Genomic DNA, 18,840 nt, shown 5'->3' with positions numbered 1-18,840 from the left:
TCTTAGGGACAACCATGCACATATATTTATATTTATATGTGTATGTATCATGTAATTTATTAATTAGTTTAGATTTACCTATTTTGATGATTGAAAGTTAATTTTGCTATGGTTGATTCATTGTTGTATCAATTAATTATGAGTAGTCATTGGTAGTTAATCTATTGTTATGAGTACTCGGTAGTTAAGTTGTTACGTACCTTCTTTCTAGAATCAACATAATGTTATCATTTGGAGTAGATTTTTATTGAAATTTTTTATGTGGAGGCGGATGCACGATACTCCGTGCATCTTTTTTTTAAAAAAAAAAACGAAATGAACATATAGTTGTTCAGTAAAGAATATATAGGGTTTGTTCTGATTGACTGAATTGAACTGAAGTTAGTTGAACTGAACTGAATATTTTATGAGAGAAGGAAATTAAGATAAGAAATGAATTGAACTGAACTGCACTTATTGGAGCTGAATTGAACTGAACTGAAAATAAGCTGAAGAGAACAAGCCCATAATCGTTTAGTAGTAAAGAACTGGACATCGAAGATTTGGAATGGTCATAAGAATCTATAAATAGCAACCGCTGATATTATCCTATCTTAATATTAGACTAGTTATGTTGTCATTAAAATATTTTCCTCCAAACTTATAAATAATGTCATCATTTTAAAATGTTTATCTTATTCTGTTAAAAAAAATTGTAAACTATATTATTGTTAGTATCAAACACTGAAATCGATCTATTCTCTCTAATAATAATAATTTAAATTTTTTTCAGGGTGGTTGACGCGAGCGACGCACACGCTACATCTAGCCATTTCAGAACGCTTTTTAAGTGCATCATCTTCTACACACTATTGTTAAGAGATTTTTTTATAGAAAAAAATAATGCAGTAATTAATAATAATAACATTAATGAAGGCAAATAAATTGAAAACAATTTAAAGAGTATAATAGTCCAAACACTATTCATAAGAGATAAATCATTAAATCACACAAAAGAATAGCTTAGAGGTAATTAACATAATATTAATAGGGGTAACTAGGTGAACAAACATTTTTAAGGATATAATTGTCTCAAATTATTCATAAGTGTTTTCTAATACTTTTTAAAAGGTAGGGAGCCCTTTTTTTTTTTTTTTTTTTTGTCTCCCTTCACTTTGGTATGAAATAAATAAATAAAGTTAGAAAATTTTATTTGTTCAAATCGTGTACCGTACAAGATTAATCTAGTTTTAACTATTATGAGTACCTCACTATCTCATACGAAGTATTAGTCTTACAAGTGGGGGAATTATCTTTTAGCTTTGAGGCTAGGGGTTCAAGATTCATGATCTACTCATGCTTATGAGTAGGGATCCCTTACCTTCCCTCCACTTCAAGCATCGACCTGTTAGTTCACTAGAGTTCTTATCCTTCCTAAAATGACGTATTAATCTTAATAATGGCACCATCTTTACCATAGTCTAAATGTGATACTCAATACATTTCTTGGTCTCTCAATAGTTCGGGATCCGATTTTGTCTATATCACTATCTTTTTGTCTCTCTAAAAAAAAAAACACATATAACACTTTAAATCCCTCAATATCTAAAAACTTCAAGTTGAACATGTATGTATTAGCCAAAGTTGTGTCTGTTGGCCAACTCAATGTTGTTAAATAATAACTTTTAAAAAGAAAAGTGAGTGTGCACATTAATTATAAAGTTCTCCTAAAATGATAAAAAGTTATTCTGATATAAATAAAAGTTATTACAACATAAATAAGGGTAATGCCGCTATATGTAACCCTTGCTTAGGGCAACAAATAAGCATTACAATCTTTCCTTATTTGTAACTCCTATTAGTTTAGGAATACATCAATGCATGACAAAGGTATTAGCTTAGGAATACATCAATGCATGACAAAATCATGCGCAAATTTTTTTTGGTGCACACGAGGGGCAAGCCCCAAAAAAAAAAAAAAAAAAAAAAAAAAAAAAAAAAAAAAAAAACTAGGGAGGAATAAAACGTGGCACAACCACTCCTACAAAATCATTATGTAAAATATGACCCAAAGCTAATGGGGGGACTTGAATCAACTGAAATTTGTTATTCTGGTTTACGCCTTGATTAGCAAGCCAATTTGCCTCTTGATTAGCCTCTCGATACATAGATATGCTTTGACCTCAACTTCCCATCTTGGTTCTGCTAAGAGCTTCTGACAATGAGCAATATTGTGATAACATTCCCCTATTGTAGCTTCTGTATTTTTCAAACTCACAACCACAACTTGATTATCAATTTGAATCTGCAATCTTGTAACCCCGAGCCTCTTTGCAAGTTCTAGCCCATACTCTACAGCAAGAATTTCACCTTTGAAAGCGTTGCAATGACCCAATTTCAGGGAGTATATATGCATAGCTGAACCCCCCAGTGCTGTCACGAAGGATGCCTCCTCCACCAGCAAGCCCCGGTGGATGCCTCATCCACAAAATCATGCACAAATCAGTGTAACTAATGAATATATCTCATTAATGTTTTTCTTTTTTACTCCGTAGCTTATTATACATATCGCTTAATGCTATTATTATAGCATGATCCTATAAATAAAAGCTATTTATATTTTATCGATAAATAAAGTTGCCTCTTTAAATAAATAGAAATCAAATCTTTGAATGAAAGTAACTATATTACTCATATAAAATTTTATCCTACCATCTATTTACAGCAAATTCATATTAGGTTTAAGGTTAGCACAATTAGGGTTACAAGTTATCCTAATTTGGCTAAAGATTACCCTAAAAATGTTCCACGTATATTAAAATTATTGTAAATCGGGTGTACATAAAAATCTTTATGACATGTATATTTAAATTGCAGTTAATATTTATCATAACACAACTACAGTTAATATTTATAATAACACAAGTTTTAGCTTTGTTTAACCACACCATTACTTGATACTTCCTCCGTTTTTTTTTTACTTGACCCGCTTTGACTTTTACACTATTCACCACTCCTCCTTTGACCGTCTTTTGTGAATAATTTGTAAGGAAAAATATGTTCATGTTGGATATTTTGATTTCGTCTTAAGAAGTACTATTATAATATATAACTTTTATAATTTTTACTTATGAAGAATTAAAGTTATTAATCGTTAAAGTTTTGCATTGGCAAACGTGATAAAAGAAACAAGTCAAGTAAAAAAGAACAGAGGAAATATATTGATAGTGCGGGGTTGTGGGCACTCTACATACTCTGTATAAAACAATGAATTGTGTAATGAGAGCTACGTTGACAATCAAATAATGGAGTTATCAAAAATATGTGTGGTTACTCAAATGAAAAATAAACGTTAATTTTAAACAAATGAATTTATTCATTTTATAACTAAAATAAAAGAAAAAGATTTACTCGATTGACGAATTTAAACTACTCCGTATTTTTTACATTAATTAATATTCCCTCCGTTTTAAAATATTTTCTCCATTTTTTCATGCGGAGTTTTAGTAGAATTTGGAGAAAGTAATAAAATATAGAGATAGTAGGGTTAGTGGAAGATAAATTGGAGGAGAGAGAACCTAAAAGTAGTAAAATTGGGTCCACTAGTTGAGAGAAATGAATTAAATATTATAAAAACTTTCCAAATAAGGAAATGGAGCAAGTATTTAAAAACGGCCGCAAAAGTAAAGTGAAGCAAGTATTTAAAAACGGAGGGAGTACTACTTGGGGCATGTTCTCATTGACTGAACTCAGCTGAATTGAACTGAACTGAACTGAACTGAAATGAATATTTTATAAGAGAAGGAAATTAGGAGCTGAACTGAACTGAATTGAGCTGAACTGAACTGAACTGAATTTCAACGTAAGAGAACAGACCCTTGTTCAATAAATTGTACAGTACATAATTCTAATGGATAGAGAAAAGTTACCCTTATAAATAATAGGCCCTTGTTCAATAAATTGTACAGTACATAACTCTAATGGATGGAGAAAAGTTACCCTTTATAAATAATTGAATTATTTCATAAAAGTGTTACTCTTCTAAATATATATTTCTTCAATTAAAAATAAATAGAGTTTTTTTTTTTATTTATATTTTATCGAACTCCAAACCCGTCCTTTTAATTGATTTATTACCAAAATTCTAAGCTCTCACCCCCTCCCCCCCACCTTTTTTTTAATTTTATTTTTATTTCGATATTTATTTTTTTTATTACATGCATAAGCAAATAAGATTAATGTTTTTTTTAAAAAAAAAAAAAAAAAAAAAAAAAAACGCTTGTGTATCACATGGTTTGAACTACTTGGTATTAATTTCAAATAAAGTTGATATAATTGCAAAGGAATCATACCATTAAAAGCAACATGAGTTGTCACTTTTGCGAGCATAATGATCTTTTTTTTTTTTTCTTTTTCTTTGGGCCAAGTATTGTTGTAATCTTACCATTTGCGGTCCAACTGGTAACTGGTAAGATACTACTCGCTCTGATCCGCCCAGAAAGATTATCCCATACTTGTATTTTCGCTTTAAAGCATAGACAAAGTTGTGCATCTGGCCATATAGGTTAACAAAGTTGTACATGAGAAGGAGAGAGATAGAGAGCAAGTGAGATAACAAAGCAAAGCAATATGATAAAAGCTCAAATCACCCAAAGATATTATATTGCAAATAGTATACAAGACAATCATTAAAGGACTGACACGGAATCTATTCTACAAACTTTCTTATCAAATAAAATCTAATACTAAGGCCCTGTTTTGATATGATTATTTTCAGTTCAGCTCTAATAAATTCAGTTCAGTTCAGTTCAGCTCTAATAAATTCAGTTCAGTTTAGTTCAGCTCTAATAAATTCAGTTCAATTCAACTCCTAATTTCCTTCTCTTATAAAATATTCAGTTCAGTTCAATTCAAATCTAATAATTTCAGTTCAGTTTAGCTCAGTTCAGTCAATGAGAACAGACCTTAAGTGTTTGGATCCCCTGTGGACCTACTTTCATTAAATATGGAAATTACCAAAATGCCCTTATTTAAACCCTGAATAGGAAAAATTCCAGAATCGTGCACAACAAGTATCTCGAGAAACCCTATTATGGCCCAACATCGCCTAATACGACCTAGAACGGCCAAAATCCCTTATCCTAACCCTAATGAAGTTAGTTAATCCTCTCCTATAAATACTAATCTACACAGACTAGCGAGGTAATTAATTTTCTCCACTCTCTCTTTCTACAAACTTTCTCTCTAAACACAGTTGACTGACTTGACCGTCAGAGGGGCTTTCTCGGGAACATCCCCCGAGGCAGTTGACTTTCGTTGTTTTGCTTGACTTAATTTGACCATATGAGCAGGCTCCCCCACAACTCAGATCCCAAAATTCTTTTGCAGAAACACTAAGATAATTGAATAAAGTAATAATGTTACTTAATATGAGATAGTTTGTGATATAAAAAAAAAAAAAGGAAAAAATGACAAGAATAAAGTAATAACACTTTGCTTTATTTACCCAAAATAATCCTAACTTTTGATTAATTTTTAATAATATGAACTTTGATATCAATTTGCTTTTAATGGTCCCGAGTGACTTGTAACCTGTTGAGTGGGATTTTTTTTTTTTTTAAAAAATGTACATATGTTGCTACATGATTGGTCAAAATAAGTTTAAAATTTATTTAGTTACTAATTAAATCTTAACTAATACTTTTAGTTACCGATTTAACAAAAAAGCTAATTAAAAAAAAAGCACCACAGCACCACTAGCGCCACCACTGCCCAGCCTTCACCACCGCCCAAAATCCTAAAAATAACCCTTTCCCACCGCTCAAAACGCCCATTGCTCCTCCCCCAACCCTCGAAACCCTTATTCTCTTGGGTTTCGAGGGTGGGCGAGGTGGAATTCGGGATTTTTCGGCGAGAGGTTATTTTTTAAGTATTTCAGTGATTTTGGGTTTGGGGATGATGGCAGGTGGTAGGCGACGCTGTAGCCGGCGAGGAAGCCCTGGGTTGCGCGGGAGTGTGATGCCAGTGGGTGACTACCTGACTGGACTGGAGCTGTCGGGGAGGGGTGCGTGGTGGGTTTTAGTTAGTTGATTGAATTTTTTTAATTTTTAATTTTATTTTTTTTAAAATTATCAATTCCTTCTTGACACGTGTCTGATAACTTGTTATAACAGGTTGTATGAGAGGTTGGGACCATTAAAAGCAAATTGATATTAAAATTCTGATTATTAACAAATAATTAAAAGTTGGGATTATTTTAGGCGAATGAGACAAAGTTAGGATTATTCTTGTCAATATTTTCTAAAAAAAAATCCACAATATTGGTTTTATATCCACCTAAAATGCCTAAATGCACTTACCTTTTACTATTACTAGATTAGGTCCATAACTATTTGTAGATAAATAATGTATTTATTATAAAGGAGCCTATTAGCTAGATAGCTATTTTTAAAACACATTTGACTCACATGTATTTTTTCATATATTTAATTTCACCAACAAATCTTTTAGTATAAAGTTATTGATTGGTATCATTTTCTTGTTGTTAACCAAATGAATTTCTTCATGTACATTACACTACGTAGTTTGTATGTATGTCACAAATTATGTTGAGAATTAAAAAAGTGATTTTATCATGCACAATTTAGGGCCGGTTTTCATTTACTGAGCTGAGTTGAACTGAACTGAAATGAATATTTTATGATCGAGAGAGGGAAATTAGGAGCTGAACTGTTAATATTTTTTAAAAAATGATACATCAAATCTTTTATTATAAGTATATTTTTAAAATTTGATATTCAAATTACTTTCTTGGAGCTTTAAGATATAATTAAATAAAAAAAAAACCCCCTTGTTATAATAATTGTAATAAATAATATCCTGGCGCAATTTATGTTAAAATCCAATTTTTTATTTATTCTTTACTTAAGTATGTATAGTTGTCAATGTATAAATTATAGAAGAATATATCAAATCTTTTATTTATATATTCTTTTGCTAAATTTTTATTTATGTATATAGTTATTGATTATTATTTTTTTTAAATACTGATTGTTGTACATGTATTTGAAATGTAAAGCACATGACACCAACATTTAAAACTAGCACTGATAATAATGATAAGGAGTTGAGATTGAGGGATAACTCAGGTGGTTAGAGCTTCCCTACCGATTCCAAAGAAACCTGAAATCATTTCTCATCACTCGCTCTTGTGGCTCTTTAAACACTTAAAAAAAAAAGGTAAGGAGTTTACATGTAGTTTGATGAAGAAATTTTATCAATATTCATGATAAAGGCATGCTATCCGCTTACATTTCACCTCATCTAGTCTAGGGGGAAAAAGAAGAAAAATGACGATAATCAAATTTCCTCATCTTTCTGAAGGAGCAGAAAAATCGAACAATTCTCATTCGTCATCCTTCTCCCAGCACCCAGTGCGATTTAAAAATAAAAATCAGTGTCAATATACCCAAGACATAAATTCTCTAAACAAGTAGTAAATCAGTCCTCAAGTAAAGGCATCCAGAAAAGGCCCTTAATCCTTCATCAAAATCCACTCCACTTCCACAATGAGATTATGCTGTTAGTATCACTTTTCCTGGAACCGAAAATATCCTTGGAATCAAATTCACTTGCAGACTTGCAATTTCTTTTAACCGCTGAATCTATCTTAACAAGTGTTTTTGTGCCTTGTATATGAACTCATGCCCCAGGTCTGAATTCATCAGCATATATCGGTTGAGTGAAAGACCAAGTTCAGAAGTTACTAGATATCAGATTCTGCAACCAGAAATCGTAGCTTAGTTTTAATGTAAAAGAAGAATACCAGCATTTTGAAAAGACTATAAACACAAAAATCATAATGGGGATGCAGAGTAGAGGAGGAGAAAGGGACAAAGAAAGCAAAAGTTTAGGGTGTGGCAGTGTGGCCTTTAAGCAAGCTATAAGTGAATGTTAATGTGATATTGTGCTATGCACAGATCTCAGAATGGCATAAAAAAGATCAAATCTTTACATAGCAATATTTTGATAATTTCACATGTGATGCTTATTTGTCAGCTCCAACAACATGCAGGTTCGATATTATGAACTTGTTTGATGGTGAGTAGTGCTGAATCATAAATTCAGACGAAAGTATGCACACATCTTATTTATTTATTTATTTATTTATTTATTTATTATTTAATCAAATCAAAATAAGTGCAAGAAGGCTTACAATCAAAACCCAATATATTAGTTCTGATGACCAAGGTCCCATTTCTAGGGAGAATCATCTCAACAACATGAACATTAGAACTCAAAGGTCCTGATCTTAAGCTAATGAAGAAGCAATTGGCTTTGGTGGTTGACAGAGTTGGCTGTTCTAATCCAGGCCCTTTATAGCTTTCCTTCATCCTAGGTAACAAGAGAGATTAGAACCTATGAGAAATGCATATTCAAGGTCAAAGGGCAACTACTGCTACATTTGGTTTAGGAGACTCTCCGTGACCCCTGGCCCATCTCATGATTTCCCCACATCAATAGAGAAGCCTCTTTAGGCTACAAAAGAAGCAAATGCACATTTTATCCCACTCCATTAGTCCACTATGTTAACAATGTCTGTATCTAGTGCATATTATTCTGAGCTTCTGATTAGTTTTATGATCAATAGAAAATAATTTAATTGAGGTGAAAAAAAATATTCTCAAATTAGAATGACAATGCTACTTCTAATTGTACCTGCACAATGATTCAGGTAAAATGGCAGATTCCTAGTGATGATACTTCTGACCTTTGAGAATAGTCCATGCTCTGCACATATAAAAAATAATTAATTAATAAATAAAGAGGGTCTAACTAAGAAGAGCTTGCTCACTGGAATGTGCAAGTTTGCTTATGTCTCCAGATTGGAAACACATCAGTCAGTCACAAAATTAATATAAATGAAAGCTTCAGTAGATCAAGATGCTTAAAATAGCAATCAGAATCAGCAAGCTTAAGTTAACAAATTGGCTATATATTAACCTGTATAATTGCTCCATTAGCACAACTAAAGCAATTTGATGATTCAATACCAATGACGATAGCTTTATTGATAGATTAGCACGTTGACGTAACTGTCTTCCATGACCATATGGCCCACCTATGCAAAATATCATTTTTGAAGCTCCCTACAAAACAAAAACAAATAAATAAAAATAAAACAAAGAGAGAGAGCTGACAGCTGAGTAAATCTCTTATCACAGGCAAACATCTCTATACTGAAAAGACTCCGAATACAAACTAAATGACCTGAAAGGGTTAGCCTACCAAACAACTGTCCCTTAACAACTAATGGTAGCAGCTGAACCTAGCCATCAAGGTGGAAGGCGGCATACTTGCCAAGTTAGATGCTTGCTTTTTGATAATTCTATTGTACACACCAACAATGTGTTTGGATAAAGAAAGGGTAAGGAAAAGAAGGGGAGGGAGGAGAAGAGGAGGGGAGGGAAAGGGAGGGGAGGGAAGAATGGTGAGATTTCCTTCCAAATCTCTCCATTGTTGGAGGGATCAATTTCCTACAATTTAATCCCTCCATTTCTCTCCCCTCCAATTCCATTCCTTCCTCATTTGTTATCCAAATGAAAGATACACCATCTCTTCATTTCCCTTCCCTTCCTTTCCCTCCATTTCCTTCAATCCAACCACACCGTAAGGGTTCTCTAACAATAAAAGGCACGTGTTCAATAGGCTGCAGAGTAGTTGAATGCAATCAACACATAACGCTTGACAATCTCTTCATTAATGATTACAATAGATGGGATATGGGAGCCATAGAAGTCCTGTACAACACTTGATACCAGCTATAGAGATTCAGATAAAAAGGGCTAGAAGTTATACCGTCAACCCTGCATCTCCTATAAGCTCAGCAAGCCGCTCTGAGCTAACATCAAGTCCATGCTCATCCAAAATCACCACCTAATATCAAACATTTTTAAGCATATTAAAAAAAAAGCCATCAGAAGAAGCCTATTGAATATGATGCACCAAATACTTCTATCTTTCAGGAAATAGCCTCACCCTCAACTATATTACATGCACATTGTCAGATAGATGAAAGAGAAACAGTTGTGGACAATAGATATAACATGATTGAGCAATATATCCATGATTGGCCATTTAACTTCCAGACATCCCATAAAGGGTACCAATAAAAAAATAAAAAGAGACAAAAAGCTTATAACAGGTTTTATATAAAGGCAATTAGATATGATACATACAACAATTATATTAATCAAAAGCAATCATACCTTCAAAGTGGGAAAAAACATTATGTTTAAAGTTTTAGTAGCAAGATGTTGCAGATTCTATTGTCATTAAGCACCAATAGATATTAGTTTAGTCTTCGATATAAGAAAAGTAGTACACATCCATGTCTTTGATTTCAGTTAGACATCCAAAAGAAAAAAGTTAATCAACAGAACAGCAACATGTAGAAGTCTTTAGCTCTAAATGAATTACTGGTATGTGGTTATGTATGTTCTACTTTTTCGTACAAAAAAATGTCATAGTTTGAGCCAAGTAACCAATAATACCATACCCAATAACTTAAGAGACTTGACTGGAAGAAGTGTATGTTTCCACCGATAGTTAGACACTGACCACTTGTTTCTTACCCTACTAAGGCATTACCTTCAGAAAATAAACTATTACTTCTTTCAGGTATTGTACCTCCCAAATGAACTATATCTTCCTTGACACCAAAAACAATTACTTCTTCTACGCTGAGGACTAATATAAATATCTATAGACTATGACCATACAATATAAGCTTCTCTTACATTGTGCTTACTTCAAAGTCTATAGTGGTGACTAAATCATCATGTTATATTGAGAACTTATTTAGTTACGTTTATTATATGATAATATATGGAAATTGGGTTTTTATTAAGTTATACAATTGATTTGCTTAGCATTCCACAGTTTTTTTCATCACTTTATAAGGAAGAACTGCAGAAAACAAAACAAGGAAAATATAACCAGAAGACTTACCCACATATGCTCAATTTTACCTTTTCCATACTTTTGCTTTTAACAACCAGTTTATAAAGTAAAGGGATGGCCACATTTATCAACTTTTACTCGCTCGCGCCATAGCTAGCCACATATGGGAAGTTTTTTCGACTTAGCCTTATACCATAACTTTAATTATTGGTAGGATTAATGAGGAAAATTATACGTAGTATAAACAAATATTTTTAGGGGTATAAATAATATAAGCACACTATTTTTAAGAGTTCAGAAAAATAGGCAATTGACATTGATGAGGGCAAGTAAGTAAATAAACATTTTAAAGGGTACGTCCAAATACTATTCATAAGTGTTAATTCAAACTTTTTAAAAGGTAGGGATATCCTCATGATCTCATTAAAAGTTTGGTCCCTGAACACAATTTTATTTTATTTAAGAACATTACTCCAACATAACAAAATTTGTTTTTATGGATCAACAAAACGGCATGGTCAAATCGTTAAAATAGGTATATGAGCAAAAGTTAAATGTTGCAACTTAAAAAAAATGGGTGAAAGTAAATACTTGGAAAACACTTCTTTGTCATCAAACTTTCGACAACAAAATAGCTCTTTTAGAGTAGCTTAGTTTTGGCTCTCAGAACATTGTTCCCTGAAGGAATGGCAAGATTAAAGACTGTCACTAACTCACCAAGGCATCCAACATAACCGAACCATGTAAAGACTAAAGAGTAAACTATAAATAAAGAATACAAGCACCCAATTATGTATGTCATGGTGGAGGAAGCAGTTTCTAGAAAATAAGGAGGCTCTATGAAAGGAAACATTGAAAGCAAACTTTCTACTACATACATAATGTGACATTCTAGATCTCTTTTGGAGTTTTGGAAAAAGGAATTTTCCCGGAAAAAAAATAAATGAAACACAGTCCAAAATAATGGTTGGCCTTTTAATTAGCTATTAGTTATACATCCAGGCAGGCAAGAAAAAAAAAATCTAGGTCACAGTTAGCCATCTTAGCGATCTCAAAAAATCAGAGTATGACAGAGTCATACACTTACTATCCCAGGAAATCATGAATCTAAAAACGGATATACGACATGAAACGGATATACGACATGCTCAGTGGACAGCCCGAGAGGAAGGGAAACAAGAATTTAAGGAAGTCATATGATAACAATGATAAGGCTTCACTCATTATCTTCGATCCACCAAAGGCATGCCATGCAGCAACCTAATAGCTTCATGGACAAATTCATCTAACATAATTGTTTTATCAAAAGCAGATCATTCCCTTCCTATGGACCACACCTCTTCGAAAGGGGAAAATATTATACCCAATCATTTGACTTGATGAGGTTTACAACAGCACAGTCTTCTTCTTCAATCTGAGCCTTGACATCCCTAAATTAGGCAAAAGGAAATAGCTTTTAAATTCTAATTAGCACAATTAAGCGTGACACTGGTGACAGCTTCAGGTAAGGAAACTGCTCATAAACACATTACTCACTAAGTATGTCATGCAAGGATTTGTGAACCGAGCATGACACTGGTGACAGCTTCAGGTAAGGAAACTGCTCATAAACACATTACTCAATAAGTATGTCATGCAAGGATTTGCGAAGCGAGAACCTAATTTGTTTGGAAAATCTCAAACACAATTAAATCCTGACTGCAGGCTGCAGCACTTGATTATGTGATAAAACTGTTGTTAAGTGAACAACATGAGCACAAGTGAACTTAAACCAAAGTGCTATAGTTAATCACCAAAAATGATACATATTAGTCAGTAGCGTTATGAACATGATTCTCATTATTTTACGATATCAAACCATCAAAACCTCCCAAAAAAGGGGGGGGGGGGGGATACTGGGGAACATGGAGAAAAGTTTCCTCCAATGAACAAAGGTAAAATTTTAATGAACATAGAGGTTTCCTTGCAGATAGAAAAACAGGCATGTAATTACAACTACTGCACAATTAACAACATAAATGAAGGAAAGAATATAACTCGAGTATTTCAAAGTTGGAGGGAGGTGAGCGAAAGAAAAGTTGAGAGAGTGAGAAGGAGGGAGCTCATTAAAAGCATTACAGTTGCTTTTGGAGGACTAATCTGGGAAGAAAATGTCATTGGAGATGAATATATTAATAAATCCCATGAGAACTAAAGGAATATGGACTTATGACAAATGAAGTGAGCCATTTCATGTGGCATGGGTATAAACAAACCTCTAGGAGATTTAAACCATTGGAGGTGCCCTAAGAAGAAATATCAAACTGATTCCCATTTACTTCAGATTTTGTATCATATTAGACTGCCACTGATAACTAGTGCTATGGAACTAGGATTTCATAGCTTCACAGTTGCTCTCTATGGCATCAAAGAAACCCGGTAACAATTCCTGAAGTTAGCAGCTTAGAAACTGAAACTGGAAAATTCTCTGTAGTCATTCCTCATAAAAACACGTCATTTCTCATAAAAACACCCTCTTTTCAATTTTTGTCCTAACTAACCAACACCTGAAAAAGCAAATTAGAAGCATGTTCACAGTAATTGAGCAGCATTAATACTCAAGCAGACTTATAAACGGGTTCCTACTCAACAGATCAAACATCTTCGCTGGATCCAATGGTTATTATTTTGACATTGGAAAAACAATATTGCGGAGCTCAAACTAAGCATTTCAACTGCATATTGTCAACCATTTGAAAACCTAACAACATATCACAAATATGAGACTAATGACAACACCGATAAAACAAACAACGAATGCAGCACAACTTACAAATACAAGCAACAAACCACTAGCTACTTGGCATAATAAATTAATAATCTTGGTAGTTGAGAATTAGCATGGAATCAAATTTCAACCAAAGCATAACAAAAACTTAAAAGAGAAGGACAAAATACCGCGCATTTTTAGGATTAGAGCGAATTAAGACATCATCAATGCTACAATAATGTTGGAGTTTATCTTTATATTCATCAACAATGAGCTGAACCCCACGATCCCGCTTCTTCCCCACTGTTAAAATCCTCATCGGAATCGCTCTCTGCAACCCCAATTCATCAAAACCACAAAAAAATCAAATCAAAAGCATAATTTTTCAGTATCCCAAAGAAATTGGGTTTAATGGGTGTATCTCAAATTCAGCAAAGATTGAGTTTTGAACAAAATTCAGGAAAACCCTAAGAGATTTTACAACAAACGATTAAAGGGTTACTAATTATGTGCATATTAAACAGTAAAAATCAAAGAAATGAAAAGGGTTGTTGAGAAATTATACCACAGATTGACCAGTGTATTTGCATTTCCTTCCATTAGGGGAATCTGTAGCAGTTGTAATGTCATTGTAATTCAATAGGAAACAAAAGGGCAAATGTAGAATGGAAATCAGAGGGGAAAGCAAAAGGCTAACCTGATGAATTGATGACGATACTGGGGAGATGACAAGCTAACACTGTAACTGCCATGAACGATGAACGTCACTCAATCCAAATTAGAGACTTACAGATTATTTAGTACTCCGTACTACAAAGTAATTTTAAATTTCTTTGTTTTACACGAATAACTTAGGGCTGGTTTGACATCAGTTTTGGTTTTCAGTTTCCTGTTTTTTTTAAAACCAAAAACAGAAAACAAGAAAAAAGTGTTTTCACTTTTCTGTTGTCAGTTTTCAAAATTATCATAATTTTAAAAAGTTTATATAATTTTTGATTCATTATGGGACACATATCATATAGTTTTAGAAAATAAAAAACCAAAAAACAGAAAACCACAGCACTGCCAAACGAACCCTTAGGTGTTGTGCTGTTGTTTGGTTCACATGACAATTAAAACAAAATTTGTGGGAATTTCATAAAATGAGAGTTAATATATTGATTGTATATTAATTGAAAAGTGCACGTGAATATGAAGAACAAAGTAGATGCCAATCTCTTTTAAGTTGGATTTTTAACTTCATCTCCAATTATTCATTCCAGCGCATTTCTAATGCGGCTGGCTACACAGTGCGACAAGGTGGCATATCAATAACCCCTCTAGTAACCCCCCAGACAAAGTAACCCCTGACTGACCTAGTAACCCCTAACCGACCTAGTAACTCATTGACAGGGTAAAGTCGTATCCCCAAATCAAAAGTAATACCTAAATCCTCTAACTAATGTAGATAGGGAAGTAGGGTCAAATCCACAGAGAAACAGATCTTTATATTCCTAATTAACTAATATGATCTAGATTATTAGGTAACCAATTATGTAAATTTGAATAATAAACTAAGCTATGGAGATCAAGAATAGAGAGAAAATAATATATAAAAGGATCTAGGGCACAGGTTCACCAATAAATAATATTCCAGGGTAGAGTATAATAATCATTCATCAATGCATATATTAATCAGATTATAAAGGGCTTTCGCTACGTATTATAATCACACAATTAATTTACCGGTATTAAATATCATCTTTCGAATCTCGACCTAACCATTTATAAATTAACCTGCCTATTGAAACTGGACCTAAACATCAATTCTCATCTGTCGAATCTCGAATCAATATTGTTAAACTCATGCATAAAAGATCTGCGCAAATCTAGTCACAGAGCATTAAATCAATCAATAGTAAATTAATCTAGTATTGACAATTAACAACCATAAATTACCCCTTCATATTATTCATGGCTCCCCATAAACCCTAGAAAGAAAACTACTCACACATAGTAAAAACTAAACTAATCAAAGCAATAAAACAAGTTATGATGAAAGGAGTAAGATAAACAACTAAGATTAAGAGAAGAGAAGTAGTTACCAAACTAATCTGTATTAATGGAAATAATTAAGAACAAGAGTTGAGAGAAAAGTTAAGAGAGAGAAAATTCCTAAGTAGAGAGAGAAAGTCTAAGAAAGAAGGTAATCCAAAATTACGTACAAATCTCCTACTTAAACGTTCCCTAAAACAAAAATTAAAACTAAACTAATCAGGTCCTATAAAAACGCGCGCCCGATCGGGCGAAGGGCCACCCGATCGGGCCCGCTTTTTTCTTTGCGCTCCTTCTCAGCAGCATCGCCCGATCGTGCTAGACGCTCGCACGATCGGGCGCGCTATCAGCCACGCACAACACTAAGCATGCCGCGCCCGATCGTGCTAATGCTTGCCCGATCGGGCCCTTGCTTCACTTTGAGGCTCGGACTTCGATTGGGCTTGATTTCTCGGCCCAATCCGGATTTCCTCTTCGGGTCTTGAATACTCGGTCCAAATACCTCGGAATCCCAATTACCGAGCCCTTAATCACCGGCTCGATGACTCTAACCGGCCTTGGGCTTCAAAGATGGTCGTATTTCTCCAATGCTCGTGATTGCTCCAAAATAACTCGAGAAAATACTCCAAAAGCATAAATCCCTGCAAAAGTCAACCAAATCTACGAAAACACTAGAAAGCACCAATTAGTAATAAAAGTGGCTCTAAAGAGCCAAAAACACTACTAATTATGACCAAGGGACGGGGGTAAAATACTATATAAAATAGACACATCAAACTCCCCCAAGCCAAACATTTGCTTGTCCCTAAGCAAGGATCTCATCAATGAATCAATAAATATGCTTCACCCCAAAAGTAAAAATCAAGCACAAACGATCCAGGGTAAATCAAATAAACATGCTTCAGAATCAACCAATCAAATCCATTTAATTACCAATCTTCCCTAACAATTGTCAAATAGAGTAAACCACAAGAGCATATAGAATTCAAGACTAGTGCTCACGCACTCAACTCTCATTTTTGTGACGAGTAAAAGATGTACTCAATCGCTCTCCATCCAACCCCTTTATGTTAACAATGCCCTCCCAACTCCCACTCTCGTATGTATAAAACAATGAACGCTCAATCCTACTAGTCGACTCGAAGTATGCCAAATCATAACTTGCATTGATAAACAACACTTTCACATTCATACAATTCTATGCACAAAGGTCGGAAGGTCTTTAAAGCTTGTAATGTAAGGCTAGGGTAAAGGGTAGGAATCATTTGGGAATAAGTGAAAGAAAAGCTATGCTTAAGGGAGCAAATCCTAGTAAAACCCATGATCAAAATAAATAATGATCAACATCTCCTACATAACCAACTCTAACATCAACCAAATATACTCCAATCATAATAAACAATCCCAACACTTACAATTTCACTCATAAAAATATAATAATGAAGAAATAGAGTGAATAAACAAACTTTATTTTCCAAATTTGAATTTTTCATTGAGGCTCAAAATTATTTTTCTTTGATCAACCTCCAACTAGAACATTTGAACATTTTTTTCTTTTGAAGTTCACTTATTTTTTTCAACATATATATTTTTTTTGAACTCCCTTTTTTTTCATAACATCATGCTTTATTTTTTTCAAGAAAATATAACTCTCAAACTCATCAAAAATAAACATGATCAAAACAAAACAACTTCTCAAAACCCACCCAAATTGTGCAAATAATAAGCACACTACAAACTCCCTCACCTCACTCACTAATAGCTCCCCCAAGCCAAGCTTGGGACTAGTAATCAATGGGGCAAAATAGACTTGTAATATGGCTAATAAAACAACAAAAGGTCAAGGCAACAACATGGGTAGCAAGAAGGGAACAAATGTATCTACAATATCTGGAGGCTACCTAAAAGAACAAATGCCTTCGTCCTCCTCAATGTGCATAATAATGAATCAAATAAATATTACTAATAGTTACAAACCAATACTCAAATTCATTGACATACCAGGAACTATGGAACTATCACACATTTTTTAACCAAATCAACTAGTCAAGCACTATATTCACAAGTAGTTGGACAAAATTGACGCATGTTAAAGTTTCAAGGCAATCAAACATCAAATCATGATTAACTAATCCACAATGCCTATCATCAAATACCAAGAATCAAAACACTTTTCTCAAGCAAGGGGCATAGGGAAGCATAATTTACAATTCATTGGGACGTATTTTTGGATTTTTTTATTTTTCAAATTTTTTTTTGTATTTTTCATATATAAGAAAGCAATAAAAACTATACTAGAAAGCAAATAAAAAGAGAAAAGGAAGAGAATTACCAAGCGAAAGATCACCCCCCCAAGCCAAATCAAGCAATGCCCTTATTGACTTGGGAGTGTAGCCTACTCCGCATCCTCATCCATCCTCGAATAGCCCCCTCCGTGGCTAGAACCGGCTCCTCCATGGCTAGAGCCACCACCACCATAACCCGAACCACATGCAAAGTAGTTAGGGTCCACATTCCCCCCAATCCCACCAAAAGGTACATCGGTCCCATAACCATGGACCGATGAGTAGTCGACGTTGATACCGTAGGAACTTGGGTTCGTATATCCACCTTGTGGATATTGGAACCAATCGGGAACAAGTGAATCGGGGGGAATAGCCCCCCGACGGGCGTAATCATCATACATGGGGTACAAACCCCTCCCTAGGTTCCTCTCCACATACCCCACCCGTCTATCTAGAGACCCTACTCTAGTGTCCAAGTCCCTAACCATACCCTCAACTCTCCCTTGCCCCATCTCAATCCTATCTAATTGGCTCCTAAAAGCCGAGAAGTCATAAGGGGCGTTGGGGTCAATGTTGTATTAGTTGGTTGAGGAAGTGGGAATATCATATGTAAAGGGTGGAGGTGGTGGGTAGTGTGGTGAATGGTGATGAGGTAAGTCGTCCATGGGAGATTGGTGGGGTTGAGGTGAAGGGTGAGGTGGTTGAACCTCACCTTGACCGTTAATCTCGAAAGTGTAAGAAGGCTTCCCCTTCTCAAATTTGGTCAAGGTGGGGTTGGGTAAAGAGAAAGCATTATCCCTCCTACCCGATTCCCGTTGAATCACCCACCAA

General features: G+C 34.2%; 1 protein-coding gene across 2 annotated transcripts; it reads right to left on the bottom strand.

Annotated features, from left to right (window-relative positions):
- Positions 1–7,149: 7,149 nt before the first annotated feature.
- On the bottom strand, positions 7,150–14,489 carry LOC145556285 (putative RNA methyltransferase At5g10620). 2 transcript variants are annotated; one of them, XM_081617936.1, is made up of 8 exons: positions 14,388–14,489; positions 14,256–14,299; positions 13,879–14,021; positions 12,305–12,371; positions 9,838–9,915; positions 8,983–9,128; positions 8,698–8,769; positions 7,150–7,758 (listed from the first exon to the last, which is right to left on the bottom strand). In XM_081617936.1, the coding sequence occupies exons 1-7, from the start codon at positions 14,440–14,442 to the stop codon at positions 8,730–8,732; spliced, it is 573 nt and encodes a 190-aa protein (XP_081474062.1). In that variant the 5' UTR covers positions 14,443–14,489; the 3' UTR covers positions 7,150–7,758; positions 8,698–8,729. The 2 variants fall into 2 exon arrangements, with proteins under 2 accessions (XP_081474062.1, XP_081474063.1); XM_081617937.1 differs by lacking the exon at positions 9,838–9,915.
- Positions 14,490–18,840: the final 4,351 nt, after the last annotated feature.

This window comes from Chenopodium album, chromosome 8 (assembly GCF_948465745.1).
Source record: "Chenopodium album chromosome 8, dcCheAlbu1.1, whole genome shotgun sequence".
In the NCBI taxonomy this organism is placed as follows: Eukaryota; Viridiplantae; Streptophyta; class Magnoliopsida; order Caryophyllales; family Amaranthaceae; genus Chenopodium; species Chenopodium album.
The sequence above is the reverse complement of the archived record's forward strand: the minus strand, read 5'-3'. Positions and strand labels throughout refer to the sequence as shown.

Excerpts from the sequence above, each read along its gene's own strand:
- LOC145556285 (XM_081617936.1), bottom strand. The coding sequence starts at position 14,442 with ATGGCAGTTACAGTGTTAGCTTGTCATCTCCCCAGTATCGTCATCAAT. Across the intron at positions 14,022-14,255 it reads AATACACTGGTCAATCTGTG|AGAGCGATTCCGATGAGGAT; the intron begins GTATAATTTCTC and ends TTGGGGTTGCAG. Across the intron at positions 12,372-13,878 it reads TCTAATCCTAAAAATGCGCG|GGATGTCAAGGCTCAGATTG; the intron begins GTATTTTGTCCT and ends TGCCTAATTTAG.